This window comes from Vanellus vanellus (assembly GCF_965231255.1).
Source record: "Vanellus vanellus genome assembly, chromosome: 16".
Lineage (NCBI taxonomy): Eukaryota > Metazoa > Chordata > Aves > Charadriiformes > Charadriidae > Vanellus > Vanellus vanellus.
The window spans coordinates 1,742,368-1,759,272 of NC_138921.1; the positions used below are offsets into that span (position 1 = coordinate 1,742,368).

Sequence of the window (16,905 nt, forward strand, 5' to 3'; positions counted from 1 at the left end):
CCATTTTGACACAGCAATAAACCCTTTCTGCGGCATCTAAGAGCAGACACGGCTCCGGCTGTCCCTCCTCCCCACCGCCTCGACTGACGGGGGCTTCGCACAGCCCACACCCCTGGTGCATCGCAGAGTCCCTTTGGCTGCAGGGGGAGAAGCTGAAGCGTTCACCGCTGCTCACCGGTGGTGGCGGAGACGGAGCAACCCATCCCGATCGCAAGCAAACCGGGGAACAGGAGAGGCAGAGCATGCCGCCAACTGCAGAAGGGAACACGAGCGAGCAGCAGAAGGCACTGAGACAGGAATCAATAGGAGTGGGAAATCCAAACGAACGGCTCCAGCTCACTGTCGATGGTATTTTCCATGGCAGCAGCTCCTGGCACAGTTAGCGGCAGCCGGCTATCCTGGGAAAATCCAGACTCGCAAAGACAATTAGAAGAGGAAGGTAACTGAGCGCTGGCAGGCAGCGCCTCCCCAGGCACGAGCCTTTTAAACAGAGGGGAAAACGGTTTACGATGGGCTTAAAAAACATCACAAGGAGGATGGGAAAAGGGAGCGCTTTTGTAAAAAGAGCTGGGAATAGCAAGGGCTGTTACAGCAAGCAACGAGCTGGTGCACGGACAACAACAATGGGGATTGTCCGGTCCGGCAACAACTCGAGCAGAAGCCCAAGCCAAGGCCGCCTGGCCAGGAGCTGGCTGCAAGGAAAGCGGGGAAGAAACAACGGGCTAATTCACCGAGCGGGGCAGGGAAGGGTCCAGATGCTTTGCAGTATCACATTCCCAAGTCAAAATGTCTTCTGCAAACAAACCCTTTACTCGGAAAGAGGAAAAAAAAAACCCAGCCAAAATACATCAAGCAACAACACTGACATTATCACTAGGAGCAATTAAAGGGAAACCTAAGGCATAACTAGTTACAGAACCTTTTTAATACCACTACACAGGCACTACGCCTGGATCTGGCAGCCCGCCTGCGTGAGCTGCAACCCCGAGAGCTCCACCATGGCTCTCGCCCACCGAACCACACGCCCAACCTGCGGCGGGATCGCCGGCCTCTGCGGCAGCCGTGTTTCTCTCCAGATGCTGTGTTTTCTGCTGCAGCAGCGACTCACCCCGGGAGCCAGAGCAGATACCACCATCACGGCCTCACCAGCACTACCGAAACCCTGTTCCTTCCCGCTCTGCGCCGCTCAAAGCCCCTGCTCTCCTACAGCCTGCAAACAAGCCCCTGTAAAGCTAAGAAGAAAACAACCAGTTAAGGCAGGAAGAATAACCAGTCAAGCCCAGCAGTCAGCCCCCGTTATCCCAAATCCCAGACCCGCACCACACATGACCGACGCCGGGCTGTTGGTCTCACAACCGAGTCCTCCCCGTGGGGTGACACAACCTCCGAGAGACTGTCACCCCCCTGGGGTGACAGTCACCCCCCTGGGGTGACACAACCCCCACCACATGAAGCCCGAAAGGCACAAAGCGAGAGATTTCGGGGAGCAGCCGCGCTGGGAGGGTCCCAGGAGGTCAGCCCCAACACCCAGGCAGCTTCATCTCTTCTCGAGCCAGCAAATTATAACTGGTATTTAGGATAAGATAAAGGCACAGGGCACACACAGTAGTTTTTTTGGGCACAGCCACTGAGATTTTAGTGCCGTGCTGCTTAAGGACCTCCTGGGCTGCATTTTGTATACAGAAAGTTACAGCTTGTACCCAGGAGGGACAGAAATTGTGCCAAAATCTGTTCGATCCCTCTGGATTTTCTGGCTTCCCGCAGCGAGTGCCACCATTTAATTTTGTGTTGTACAAAAATATTAATTATTCCTGATTCACTGAAACCTACGACCTGATCATTTCCTCTTTGTTCTTGTTATAAGCAATTGTCCCCCATCCTTCCCTGCAGCACTTACTATCTTCCATACGGCACCTTCTTCCGTCATTCTACTGGATGGAAAGTTTACTTTCCATCACCCGCCTTCCTTTGGTGGAGGAGGTTTTGTTTGTCTGGTTAATCCTGTGCCTGTTTGGGTTTTGGGTTGCTTTTCATTGTTTTTTAAGTTCTGATGAAACCTTTGTGAGGTGGTGCGATGAGAGCCAGGGCCTCCCCCCCAGGGGCCAAACGTCACAGCAAACCTTCCTTTTCTCTTTTGCCCTTTTCCCAGCAATTCCCAACTTGGCTGCCGCGCTGTCTCTCGAGCCTCGACCTCGGCGCGAGGCACTGGCTGCCGCTGGGGGAGGTCGGCAGGAGAGCCGGTCTCGGCACAGATGCAAGCACTTGACCTATCCAGCTAACTCCCGTGTGTTTTTAGTACCAGGAACACCAAAACCGCCTTCATTCAACCTGAAATCTGCACCGGTTCAGGCAACGTCCTGAATCACAGCGGGGATTTCAACCTTTCCTCCCAGGAAGCCCCAAGCAGAGGGTCAAATGAAGCCACCGACTCCCTCACCTCTCTCATCAATCCCCGAACAGCCCAAGTTCACTGCAGGGAGTTTTTCCACACAACACCCAGTGTTTAAAAACACCAGCGACAGATTTCTACCCTCCCCTTTGCAGGCTTTTCCAAAGACAGACAGACAGACACACACACACCCCCCCCCCAGTCACACCGCCAAGAAATAATTCTCATAGATTCACCATTCACATCATTAATTCGTGTATCTCACGACACTGCCCTAAAAAGAAAGGATATTTTTACTGCCATAAAAAAACCTCATGTATTAACCAGGGTCATCCAACACTTTTAAGTTCGCATCCTCCAAGCCGTGACTGCAGAGAGGAGAGCGCGCACAAGGAGCAGATAAAAGCGTTTCTTTGCCGCCGCCGCTCTGCGAAGTTGCGGTTGTCGAGAGGCTGATGCGCGAGGTGCCAGAAACCCAAGACCTGACGTGGGTACACCATGGTAAGCGGAGAAGGATGGAATTATTCAAGAGCTTACAGAGGGCAATTACAGAAATCTGATTTTTGGGACAGATAAACGGCACGGGGCCACACCGGGCACCAATGCAGGCGTAGCCCCTTTCCACACCGGGCACTGATGCAGGCGTAGTCCCCTTCCGTGGGGTGGCAAATTAAGTTTACTACGACTTCACCAACACTTTATAAACCCAACTAGAAATAGGAATGCCAGATCTGGTTGAGCAGAGGCCAGAGGCCAGCCGTGCAGCCGGGTCTGGGACCCTTCTGTCCTAACATTACACTATACATGTATTTTAGAGGAATTAAGCATCACGTGGTACTTGAGGAGAAAGCTAAGAGAGCAACTCGGCTCTACTCTCACTTTCTGCCTCTAATCCACCCAGTATCACTGGGCAGGTTTCTCACCAGTGAAGCGGGATGATGACAGCGCGCTTTCTCACCTGACATCTATCAGTAATTACTCATGTCCCAGCTCCCAGCTCCTTACCAAAATAGTCCCGGCTACGCACCGGGTAGGGGGAAACCAGAGCTCCTTCGGTTACGCGCGAGAGGGAACAGCAAAGTCTCCCATCCTATACTTGGTTTGGGTATAGGTTATGCTGTTTCTTAAAAATAGAAACGAAAATGAGCACTGTGCAAACGGCCCCTCTCGGTGCACAGCCCAAGCCAGCCACCGTAAAAACGCTTTCGGATCTCTTTAGTTCAAGAGAACTACTGGGGGGAAAGACTCTTTTCATCCGCCCCAAAATAGTCTCCCAGTCGTCAAGATATTTGCAGAGTTAACCCAGTCCTACACCTCATTAAACCTCAAGCGCCAGGAAAGCAGCCAGCGACCACCGATTTCTGCAGAACCACAAATGAGTGGAGAACCCCAGCTTCCACTGGGCACGTCTCTAGGACAAGAGGAGACAGCCTCAAGTTACAGCAGGGGAGGTTTAGGATGGATATTAGGGAAAATTTCTTCACTGAAAGGGTTGTCAAGCATTGGAACAGGCTGCCCAGGAACGTGGTGGAGGTGCCATCCCTGGAGGTATTTAAAAGCCGGGCAGACGTGGTGCTGAGGGACATGGGTTAGTGGTGGGCTTGGGGAGTTCAGTTAATGGTTGGACTTGATGATCTTCAAGATCCCTTCCAACCTAGATGATTCTTTGTTTTATTTTCAGTAGTGACTCAATTGTGGCTCATCTTTAAAACATTTCCAAAAAGAGGTCAAGCTTTTTTTTTTTTTTAAATTAATTAATTCTACACTAACACATTGCTCCTGTTTGGATATAAGGAGAGAAGGACTCCAAAGGACATCAGAGCACCAGGAAGCAAGGATCTGAACACTGCATGGAGCCAAAGAGCTGTTCCATGTGCGAGACTGCCCTGGCACCCATCCACTGGAGACACCTCCAAAGCAGCCACCTCGAGCCTGGCCATCTCCTCCCCAGATGTGCCACCTCCACCACAGCCCCCATGCTCCTGAGCGCTAGCGGGGAATGCCAAACCATGAATGGAGATCGCCGTAAGGATGCACCTCATGTCCTTCCCCATACGGGCAGGCAGTGTTAGACATAAACCTGCTTCTCTGTCCTCATCTGCCCGCCACAATGCTCTCCCAGTCTTCTGGCCTCCCAGAGCCATCCATGCTCGCTCCTCGGGGACACAAATCCATGTGGCTTCTCGCCACCCTTTGCACCCACCGGCCAAGACAGGCCCAATGCATTGATGTGGGCTCTGCAGAGCAGCCCTGGGAAACACAAAAGTTTGGGGAATCACTCAGGGTAAGAGGAATCAACCCAGAAGACTCTCCACGCGAGCAGACCTGAAGGACACAGGGACTTCTCCAGCAAATCCAGACCACCATCCCTCCGCTTATGAACACCCACCCCAGGGCTCCGCGCAACGCCCGGCACTCATGGGGACTCGACGCTGGGAATTGCATCTCGATCCAAGTAAAACAGTCAATCCTAATGCACATTCATTCCTTAATTGGGTCTAAATACCATCAGCCAGGTGAATTCACCACTGTCCTCAGCTCCAACAGCACAGCACGAGGGTTCACTGCCCGTTTACGGAGTGTTTAATCCCCTTGGACCAGATCAGAAAAGCCTGGGAAAAACAAGAATTTGGTTTTCCTCTCCCATCAGCGCCCTGGCCTGGATCACAGCATTGCCCCGCAAAGAGCTGACTCAGCACAACTGCGAGGCAGCGCAGGAACAAGCATCCACACCCAAAAATCAGCGTTGCTGCCGCGCTGTCCTCCCCCTGAAACGATGGTCTGGGCGCGCTGAAGTCAGGAAGTCAGTGCGTCCAGAGCCTTAAGACAGGAAGTTTCCGAGTTTGCTATTTTTGTGTAAAGCAAAATAACCGCGCGTGACTCCAGAGGCAGCATCGCTGACGTCCTCCCGCAGCCCCAGGCTGGGTGGGAGCTCGGCAGCCGGCTGCATCGCCCGCGGAGATGGAGAAGGTAAAGGCACCAACCTCTCCCACCCGCGAGATCCTTTTCCGAACGCCCACCCAGCTAAAGGGCTCGCGTCCCCGCTGTGGGACAAGTGACATTTGCAGGACCACCAGCCATCACTACAGCCGTGACCTGGCACAACGTCTCGCTCTGCCGAGCGAAATAAGCGCGCTTGGAAGCTTCCACCTCCTCCTCAGTCGCTCTTATTCTCCATCAGGATTCACATACACTCCAGAGCTGCAATATTAAGGGACAGAGGGTTCGCAATACTTTGTGTAATTAAATCCGTAGATGGTAGCGCCCCGGAACACGGCCCACTTAAACAATTATGGGAAACGAGTAAGTGGTTCATGCACTAATCAACTTCTGTATGACCTTGTGGGATGGCTAATTATACAAAAGTCAGACCACATTACTCCAGGACTGGGGACTTATTCTCCTGCAAGTCAAACCCTCGGCGCTCTGGCATTCTGCTGCTCTCCATAAAACACCACGTTAAGCGCAGGCGCCACCGGCCCGGCGCTGCCGACAGCCAGCATCCCAAACGACTGTCCCTCTGAATCAGAGATGAAAACATTAACGCGCTGCCTTCCAAACACGTGGTTACAGGGATTTTATGTTGACCATGTGTTTTCATAAGCCAGCAGCGTTAGAAAGCGGTGTCCATCCACACAGCCTCAACCGCCGCTCCGGCGGAGCACTGCGCCCCGCAGTCACGCCACGGCACGTGGTGGTTTTGGTGGGCAGGCAGCGGCGGTTCCCCGGGCAAGCAGAGGTTTTTCTTGACACACTGAACCAAAACAACCTTCCTCGGTGGTGGCTCTGAAAGCTAAGCTTCACAAACGCTGTACCCGCAGACGCGTGTTGTCTGCAGTCGACAGCACAGAGCAGCACCCGAAGGTGTCCCAAAGCCTAAAACTGGAATAGGACAGTGAGGTGCTACATAAGCTCTAAACCAAAGCAACAAGCACCGTACCCCATGCTTTCCCTGGCCTCACCTTCACAACCCCACTTCCTAAAATATATTCAGGGCATTTTATGAATCGTAGAATGGTTTGGATTAGAAGGAACCTTGAAGATCATCTCTTTCCACTCCACCGCCATGGGCAGGGACACCTCCCACCAGCCCAGCTTGCTCCAAGCCCCATCCAACCTGGCCTTGAACACCTCCAGGGATGGGGCAGCCACAGCTTCTCTGGGCAACCTGCGCCAGTGTCTCACCGCCCTCACAGTCAAAAATTTCTTCCTGATACCTCATCTAAATCTTCCTTCTTCCAGTTTGAAGCCATTCCCCCTCGTCTTATCAAGCTAGGTTTTCATTTTAAGCAGAGCATTACAAGAATCAAGTGTTTTCTCATGTATAAGGTCTGATTTCCAGCATTCAAGATAAGATCTGAGAGTGGTTTTATTTTAGGACGGAGGAGACGGCCAGCTTTTTAATACATTCACGGGTTTTGTTTTCCACAACTTGAAGCCATGCTTCTTTGTGGAAGAAACCCAAATGTTAATCCCAGAAGAGTTATGAACATTAAAATATTTCAAAAATATTCCATTTGTTAAGCAACTAACCAATCCGTTACACAGCGGAGCAGTAAAAATGACACTCTTGGGAGGAGCTGCAGAACAGGCACGGGGCTCTGACAGCTCTACATTATCCCATTGTCCCAAATGTACACTAATAAATACCACACCACAGCGGAGCGTTAGTAAGGGGGAGAAGGGAAAATACGCACGGAGGGAGACAGCCCAACAAAACAGGCGTGTCATTCATCTACCAACCTACCCAAAACTCCAGGTGAATGAGGCAGGCACGGCTCTGGCACTCGGTTGTGAACTGGTGTTCCCTGTAGTGCCACTCATTGCTGCGCTTCGAGCCTCTTGCGGCATTCCCTGTCCGCACGGACCGACCCAAAGCCTCCAGCAGAAAGGCACATACGTCCTACCTTCCACAAGGAGCATCGTAAGATCGCTTTTACTGGCTCTCAACAATTTACAGTCATCACCAGGGGCTTTAAAGACCTGCTCAATGCTGCACGACCCCACGAGATGACAGTTGGTGCATACAGTATTGTTTAAAACCTTTTGTGTCTCTGTGAAACCGTCAGCTATTTTTAATGGCGTACAAAATAGAATCTACCAGGGTTTCTGCACCAGTTAGCAAGTGCAGAAGAGCTGGTTTACGGGGAGGTTTTAAACCAGATCCAGTTGGATGTTGGCATGCGAAGGCACACTCTACCTGACTGGTTGTTCCTCATGCGGATGGCTTTCGCTTTGGCCAGTTCCAGAGCCGTCACCCAGCGCTGCCTCTCCACTTCCGAGTTTGCCTTTAAGTGGTACGTCCTTCCCCCGTTGGAAAGCACGATGTTACAAGAATCTTCCGTATCGATATGAGCCGTGGACAGGTTGATGGTCCCACGACACGTGTGGGCCATTTCCGCCTGCGTCCTGCACAGGAAGAGAGGGAAAAGGAAGCGTCAGTCCCCCTGCACCCAGCCTGTCCCCAAAACACCACCCACACACCCTCCTGCACAGCAGAGACCCGCGGAAACACCCCGAGCCAGCAGCAAGCCTGTGGAAGCCACCAAAGCTAGACAAGCTCCTCAAACAGAAAGGGGGGGAGAGGGGGGGATCCTGCCCCTCTGCTCCACTCTGGGGAGACCCCACCTGGAGTACTGCGTCCAGCTCTGGAGTCCCCAACATAAGAAGGACATGGACCTGCTGGAGTGGGTCCAGAAGAGGGCCACAAAGATGATCAGAGGACTGGAGCACCTCTGCTATGAGGACAGGCTGAGAGAGTTAGGGGGGTTCAGCCTGGAGAAGAGAAGGCTCTGGGGAGACCTTATTGTGGCCTTCTAGTCCTTAAAGGGGCTCCAGGAGAGCTCGGGAGGGACTCTGGATCAGGGAGGGGAGCCATAGGATGATGGTTTTACACTGAAAGAGGGGAGACTGAGATGAGAAATTAGGAGGAAATTCTCTCCTGTGAGGGTGGTGAGCCCCTGGTGCAGGTTGCCCAGAGAAGCTGTTGCTGCCCCATCCCTGGAGGTGTTCAAGGCCAGGTTGGACGGGGCTTGGAGCAAGCTGGGCTGGTGGGAGGTGTCCCTGCCCGGGGCAGGGGAGTGGAACGAGATGGTCTTTAAGGTCCCTTCCAACCCAAACCATTCTATGGTTCTATGATCTAGCAGTTTGTGGCTCTTTATAGCCTTCTGTCTGGTGTGATAAGATCTTGCATGCAAAGTTCTCCACTTGTAAAGCAAATGAAAGCAGCACAATTCCTCTTCAACTGTTAAAATATCTTTACTACTGGGAAAATTGCTTCCTACTTCCATAGGCTCACCCAGAGGAGGAGGAGGCTGCCCTGGGGCTGACTTCCCAAAGAACCAACCCTCCTTCCACCCCAGTGGGGCACAGCAGACAGAACCTGCCCTGCACTAGCTGTGCCCCAGGACCATCCCACTCCTGACAGCCGCATCCCAGGGCATCATTAAGCCCCCAGCCTGGAGGAGAGCACAGCACAGCCTGTCCCACAGCGCCGTCCTGCTGGTCCCAGCCGGGGACAAGGCACAGCAGGTTGCTTCAAAGCGAGGACCCCTCCAGCATCCACCATAGCCACTGCTCTATCATGAAAGCATTTCCACGTCTTAAGTCCTTCTTTGCTCTCCATGGGCTTTTGGCTTTATCAAAGCTGAATGATCACTTAATTTTTCTATTTACTCTCTCCCCTCGCTGGCTCTCATGGACCCAGGAGAGCAGCCGGTCCCATGCCACCCACTCACCGTGGTGGCCATGGGCATCGCACCGGCTCAGAGACGCCTTCTCGCACGGGGAGAGACACTTTGTCTTGCCAGAGCACGCAAGCTGTGGAAGAGCCACACAGAAACCACAGCTACTTCTTAAAACATGACTTAACACAGCATTTTCAGAAGCAACTAAAGTCATTTAAAAAAAAAAAAAAAAAAAATCACAAAGGTTCTTAAAGGCACAAAGATAATGCTTAAGTAGTTCCAAAACTGCCTCTACACCCACTGCTGCATTGCAGCCATCTAAGACAGCTCCGCAAGCTCCGAGCAAGCGACTCCTCAAGGTCTCCACCAGCCCAGCAGACACGCTCGGACCAGCCAGCGCAGGCACAGCCAACAGCGCCACCGACACCACACAAACCCCACCAACACCGGGGCAAGCGTGGCAGCCAGCGGCCTCCAGCGCCCCGTTCCCATCCCGGGGGCTGCCTGTTCTCCAGCCGGGGGGCACAGAGCCTGTAACCCTCTGTCCCTCCAGCCAGGAGGGGCTGAGCAGCACCTGGAAGCCAGGACCTTTGGGCAGGATGAATCCAGAGCATTTTCCTTGATCCTCATCGTGTTTTTCCATCTTTTACCATCCATCTTTTACTTTACTCCACCTTTTACTTTTATTTTGTCCATTCCCGTTCCCATCCTGCTCAGCTCTGCTGCGTACCCACCCCTCGGTCCTCATTCTTCACCCACCCTGACACCTTTCCCGCTGCCCAGCGCCCTCTCCCTCTTACCACACTGCCCATCCCTCCCAAAAAAATGGAACTACAATGAATACACTCGTCATTACACCCAATTCTGGGTCCACAAACGTTCTGTGTTCCCCCCCAGCACCCACAGACCACCTACCACCTCGCATTTACGCTGCACAGCAAGGTGGGATCCTTCCCGGCTTGTCCATACTACCAACCTCGTTAAAGAGCTGACATAGAATGGGCATCACGAACACTTAGAAGATTCAGTTCCTCCACATTTTCCTCCCTTCTGCTGCCGGCTTATCGCTTCCCATGGGACAGTAATCTTGCCCATCATGTTCACTGTTTTCACCTGTGTAAGTGGTCAAAGGTGCTAGGAGAGTTATACAGACCCTAAATCCCCCTAAATCCAGGTGACCATCCTGGGGGAAAGAGATGGGAGCAGGACAATGCTGTCATAGGATATATGACCCTCATGTACTTTTATATGCCTCCTGTCCGAGGGATTTCTAGAGTCTGACCCTTTTCCTGACATTAAGACATGCTGGAATTGGGGAGACATCAGACAATCATTGGAAGGATTTTGCCAGTATTTCAGCAAAATACATGACTACGCAGTTGCTCATTGACTTGCAGTAGCAGGAGGAATCGCAGTCATTTGTAGGAATTATCAGCTCCTTTCTCCCCACCCCCCACCCCCCCCAAGCTTAGCAGCACAGTCCCTATCGAGAAGTGTCCCCCCAGGTCCGTCATTCCTCAGTCCTCGTGGATGGGTGCCTGTTTGAAACACCCCATGGGTATGGAGGGCACCAGTGGGTTCAGCGGCAGGACAGGTTCTCACCTCATCACCCCTCATCAGCCCTGGCACCTCCCAGAGCAGTTGGCATCAGCCCCAGGCAGCCGGTGTGAGCACCACGCGTGAGGATGATCCTCCCAAAACGGAATCACAGAATCTCCTAGATTGGAAAAGACCTGTACGATCATCTAGTCCAACCATTAACCTAACACTGACAACCTACCACTAAACCATGTCCCTCAGCACTATACTTACACGACCCTTAAATACCTCCAGGGATGGGGACTCCACCACTGCCCTGGGTAACGTGTTCCAATTGCCTTTCAGCAAAGAAATTCTTTCTAATTTCCAATCTAAATCTTTCTAATTCTTTCTAATTTCCAATCTAACCTTCCCCTGGCCCAACTTGAAGCTCTGCTTCAAGTCCCATCTCTCTCTCCACCATTCTTCTGCTCTTTTTCTCCACTCCTTCCTTGTTTCTTTTCCCTAGGTGTCTTATTTGCTCCTAAAACTAGGGCAGCCCCAGGGCACGAAGATGATAGTTCTTCCCCCCCTGGATTTAAGGCACCCCAGCTGGGCAGGTGTCTTCGCTGATCCTCACATGGCAATGCCAAGGCGCTCCCTCCCATCCCGATCCCCCTCTATACACAGAATCCTCCCCACCTTCATTCAGCTCCACCTTTTATCAGGGCATTCCCGGTTACTCCTTTTTTCCCCCACTAACAGCCTCCCTCCACCCATCACCCTGCTGCACAGTTCCTCTCAGGTCACTAACGACACCCCCATAAAGACACTGAAGTCCAAAAGCGATCATTGGCCACAGCTTTTTCCAAATTTTAAAATCAAGTGACATCTTTAAAGCTAGGAGCTGAACAAGTTATCCACTGCTGAGCACTGGAAGCTTTCATGAAGGCACACACCACCACCTTTGGCAAGTACAAGGACATTCCCACGTGCCAGGAGCACCTCCCTTTATTCCTGAAAGGTTCAAGGCAGTTGGCACGTTGTTTCTTTCTCCGTGGCCTTGAGCATGGCGATAGCCCCACCGCGTTGCACAGGCAGGGTATGGCGAATCTCTGATTACCAACACGATTCACACGCAGCATCTGTAAAAGCCACCATGGGCTGGTGATGGGCTTCCTAAACCTTCTGGCCCTGCTCCACACGCTGATGCAGCAGGAGAGCAAGACCTCGGATCCTGCTCCCCAGGGAACGCAAGACCTTGGATCCTGCTCCCCAGGGAACGCAAGACCTCGGATCCTGCTCCCCAGGGAACGCAAGACCTCGGATCCTGCTCCCCAGGGAACGCAAGACCTCGGATCCTGCTCCCCAGGGAACGCAAGACCTCGGATCCTGCTCCCCAGGGAACGCAAGACCTCGGATCCTGCTCCCCAGGGAACGCAAGACCTCGGATCCTGCTCCCCAGGGAACGCAAGACCTCGGATCCTGCTCCCCAGGGAACACAAGACCTCGGATCCTGCTCCCCAGGGAACACATCGCCAGGCAGCAGTCTCTAGGTCTCTTGAAGGAGGTTTTACAGTCATAGCCTAGAGCTTTTTTCAGAAAGATGGGATGGAGATATGGTTCCTACCAGGGGAGAACGGGCAACAATCCACAGAGGTACTCGCTACCAACCTTATTGCTGGGGTTGCACGTTAGGCAGGAGTTCTGGCTGAACATGAGCTCAAATCCCCAAATCCCACAGCCCCAGCCGTGGTATTCCGAGGACTTCTCTCACCAGCTCAGCCCTGACACTCTTGTGCAGAACAGACGTAACCTGGGGCCACATCCCAGCTCGATGCGCAGACACAGAAGCCGTGCAGAAGCGAACACCTCTTGGTACCTCCTGAGGACCTGTGGTTCACGTCTCGCAGCACCACGGGTTAAGTTCAAACCCAGCGTACAGCGTGGTTACGCTTCCTCGCAGAGGGGGTGAATTTGGCTCCAAATGAAGTCAAGCACTCATTTTCATTTCCAAAGTCATCCTCCTGGCGATGCAGCACGTACCGACATGTTCCCAGGAGGGATTACTTCCCACCTTGAGAGAACTGCTGCAATGATTTTTCTCTTCTACGCAAAACAAAGGTCTCCAAGGTGACTTCACTAAAGTAATTTAAGTCATATTAAACAGCCTTGCTCTCTCCCACCCAAGAAAACTGTTTCAGTACAGGTTTTTTATTCTTTACGCTCCCTTCCTGTGCCGATCCGCACGGGAAATCAATTCCTATCAATCAGCACCCCCACCCGAGGCAGGCGCCTGACCCGGCCCCAAGCCAACAAGCAAGCAATCTCCTCCGTCTGCATGCAGGAAAGAGGGAAAAAAAAAAAAAAAAAAAAAAAAAAAAAAAAAAGAAAAAAAGAGGTGCCCTTCAGAAGCACTCGTGGTCAGATGGATGTGCTTATTCACCGCTAGCAGCTCAACTATTGCATAACATGATCCAGGCAGATTTTCCCCATTCTGGACTTTCTGCAATAATCTGAGCGCTGCGCATATGGGAGAGCACGTGGGCGGGCTGCAAAAAAGCTGAAGGGAGGTTAAACGTGGACATAGACCACACAGAGGCAGATGCTGCCAAATATCTGTGATATTTTTTGGGTGGGTTTTTTTTTTTTTTTTGCTGCTCCCTCACAAAGCTCATCAATGGGATTTGCCTTCAAAGATGCAAAATTATAGCTGTGCGCAGGAGGGAGGGACAATGACTGCATTGCATACGGTCCGTGCCAACCAACGTGGTGAGAGGGGCTACACAACTCGAGGGGAAAAATTAAAAAAAAAAAAAAAAAATATATATATATATATATATATATATACACACCTGCAGGTGTTAAAAAGTAGGGAGAGTGAGACAAAAGCGCCGGTCCAGCAAGGGGAAAGCTGAAGTCCTGGGTGAATAAAACCCCTTGACCGGCAGAGCACAGCAGCGGGACCCTCGAAGCCCCGGGGCAAACGCCATGCAAGCCCCAAGCTGTGAACCACAGCGCAGGGTACAGCGCCCTGCCCAGCTCGGGCACGCGGCGCCAGGCAGCAAAGGCCATGGGTTACGGAGACAGATGTCGTGGCTTATTCCAAAGTCACTCTTACAGCAAGAACGGTGATGCTCATAGATCCAGCAGGATCATCAGAAAGGAGATTTCTTATTCTAAAAGTACAAATAGACTTTATGATGATCTCTGTTTCAGCTGCCAAACCCGCTCTGGAAGCAACAGTCCCAATTCCAGCGCAGATTTTGTCAAAGCTATCAGAAGACGCTGCTCTGAAAATAGCCACCTTATTTTTTTTTTTTTTTTTTATTTCCACATCATGTAGGACACAGTAATAGAAATTTCAGACTGGCATCATCACTCAGGCACGCTACCCACAAGTACAGCAAAGCTCTTCTATCACAGCAATGCAGAATGCTGCATTTTACAAAAACCTTCAAAGATCTTGTTGTTAAAATTTTATTTGCAGCATTTCTCTCTCTCTCTTTTTTTTTTTTTTTTTTTTTTTTATTTTTCAACTGGAAAAGCTACTTCAGCTACTTTAATACTACAATTCTAAACATAGAAAGCTTGACAAGGCAACTTATCAGCACCAGTTACTCAAAAAGGCCTTCAGTACAAAACTCCGGGAGCCTTGAATTTTAGCAACTCCTATTCCGCAGCCTGACAGATCAGCTACATGCCGCGGTGCAATAAAAGAACAGCAATTCACGATTTAAAGACCTGCTTTCCAGTTCTGGAGGAATACCTGAGCCACACGCGGCTGCCAAGTACGCCGGTGCTACACAAGAGAAAGACGTTCCCACTTCTCAACGACTGTAAGAAATTTTACTATATATAAAACAATGAAATTCCTTTGTAAGAGCTCAGAAGACAGATTTATCAACGGAGCAAAGAGAAGGTGGTGAACAAGTAGATAATAAAACGTTTTTCATCTACTAGCTCCACAGCTGTGCTTTTGGTGATATCACAGCAGCCAAAGATTTGGCTTGGGATGCCAGTAAGATGTTGCCCAAAGGGATTTTGTAACTATAACTGTGCAGCTCTGCTGGAAGTTAATAGGACGCGGCAAGCAATAACCAGCCCCGGCTCACCCTCTGCTCCCGAATATTGTTCCATTTAAAGCCAGCGAGCACGATGGACGCTTGTGGAATTTCCCTGCTAAGACTCCCCCCTCCACCAGCAAGGCTCAACGCCGCTCCTGGGCAGCCTCATCTCCCCTAATACTCGACTTCTCCTTTTCTCACAGCTCAGACGGGATCAGGCGAAGAACCACAGCAGGGAACGGGGATTGCTCTGCACAGCACCCGCCTTCCCCATGGCCAGAGGCATTTCAGCACGATGTAGAGCTTGAGCACCAAGAAGGAGAGCAGAGCAGCCCAACGTCAGACCACAGCACGCATCTGTGATCCCACAGCTTGGCACCTACTTCACTTCAACCCGGCAGAACAGGCACGACACCTACAGGGACCTTGTTACGGTATGTCCTGGGAGCATCCAGCTTCAGGACGGGGCTAAAAACGCTCTGGCTAGCAAGCGTCCAGCTCCCCACACCACCTTATCCACAAAAAGCTCAGCAGGACACTGCGCAAACACCGACCTGAGGCTTCTCTCCTAAGCCGGGAGGACCAGTGCTGCCCGCTCGCGGGTTCCCAGCATCACCCCGTATGGCTAGGCACCTTCACTTAAAAATCCAAACAATTTAAGTCATACGCAGGAAAATGACCCCCTGAAATACGCGTGCTCTCTCTTCCCAGAGATCTTTCTCCTATAATCTCACCATCAGTTGCTTGCCATAAGCCTCAGCAACCAGCGCACCTGATTCTACATCTTAAATGCTAAATTCCCACCTTATCACTCTTACGGCCATTCTGTTTTCCCACTTAAACGTAGGCGACTGCAGGGCTCAAACTCGTCCCCACGCTACCTGCTGCAGCCACCACAGCCTCGGAGAAGCACAAGGTGAGCGGCATTTAAAGACTCACGTCTTCTTGCCTTTCCTGTTCCAGCGTATCCTTCACCCTGGGGGTTCGCTCACCGCAGTTACACCACTACAAGTCAAATTTGGGCGTTACATCAGAGGCTGCAGCTGAATCTCCAAGTCTCTGAGCGCGCACCCAAGAGGATTCCCGCGCGGCGCAGGCGAGGATGCTGAAGGCAGCAGGGGTCACCAGCAGCCATCTGAGTCACCCTTCCCTTGGGAAAGGGGCACCGAGTGGTTAAACAGAAGCCTGCTGCAAGCTCCAGCCCTGGCAACAGGCAGAAGGCATCAGCAGACACATTAGACCATTTGCCGGTTTATCCCTCAGCTGCTTGGTCACCATTTACCAACCGGGAAATATTTTCTAATTTAAAAAGCATTTACAGGAAAATCTACTGCTGTTGATGTGCAATCTTTGAGGGTTTTTTTTTCCTCCCCTCAATGATTACTTGAACTGGAACAGCTCATGATGGGCAGCTGAAGTTTTGCAAGGAAGTTTTACTTTTCCCACATTTGAGTTTTGAGTGAAGGTCCAGAAACAGCCTCCCCAGCACCACCAGTATCACCGTGACAGCCGGTTCCTCCAGCTCATGCATTTCACCTGAGATGGCCACCACAGCACAGGGACAGAGCCCACCGGATCACTGCCATCAGGGACGCTCCCAGCATGTCCCCCGTTACAAAGGATCCAGGGAGAAAATAGACAATATATGAGGAGTTTGAAAAGGAAAGGTCACAGAGTGTCATGGAAGAGAGCGCACCCTCAGCAAGTTTGCCGATGACACCAAGCTCTGTGGAGCAGTCAACACGCTGGAGGGGAGGGATGCCAGCCAGAGGGACCTGGACGGGCTGGAGAGGTGGGCCCAAGCCAACCTCATGACGTTCAACAAGGCCAAGTGCAAGATCTTACACCTGGGTCGGGGCAATCCCAAGCACAGACCCAGGCTGGGAAGAGAACGGCTGGAGAGCAGCCCTGAGGAGAAGGACCTGGGGGTGGTGGTGGGTGAGAAGCTCACCAGGAGCCGGCAATGTGCACCGGCAGCCCAGAAAGCCACCATCATCCCCGGCTGCATCCCCCGCAGCGTGGCCAGCAGGGCCAGGGGGGGATTGTGCCCCTCTGCTGCGCTCTGCTCTGCTCTGGGGAGACCCCCCCACAGTGCTGCCTCCGGCTCGGGGGGTCCCCCCAGCAGAAGGACACGGAGCTGTTGGAGCGGGGCCAGAGGAGGCCCCGGAGATGCTGGGAGGGCTGGAGCCCCTCTGCTGGGAGGAGAGGCTGGGAGAGTTGGGGGGGTCAGCCTGGAGAAGAGAAG

The 16,905-nt window shown here is 52.1% G+C and overlaps 1 protein-coding gene across 1 annotated transcript in view; it reads right to left on the bottom strand.

Annotated features, from left to right (window-relative positions):
• OSBP2 (oxysterol binding protein 2) overlaps window positions 1–16,905 on the bottom strand; it is a gene marked incomplete at its 5' end in the record, with an annotated part of 154,134 nt that overhangs the window by 113,846 nt on the left and 23,383 nt on the right. The window contains one exon of the mRNA XM_082491425.1: window positions 7,590–7,798. Within this exon, the coding sequence (XP_082347551.1) occupies window positions 7,590–7,798 (209 nt within the window). The remainder of the gene's footprint in view (window positions 1–7,589; window positions 7,799–16,905) is intronic.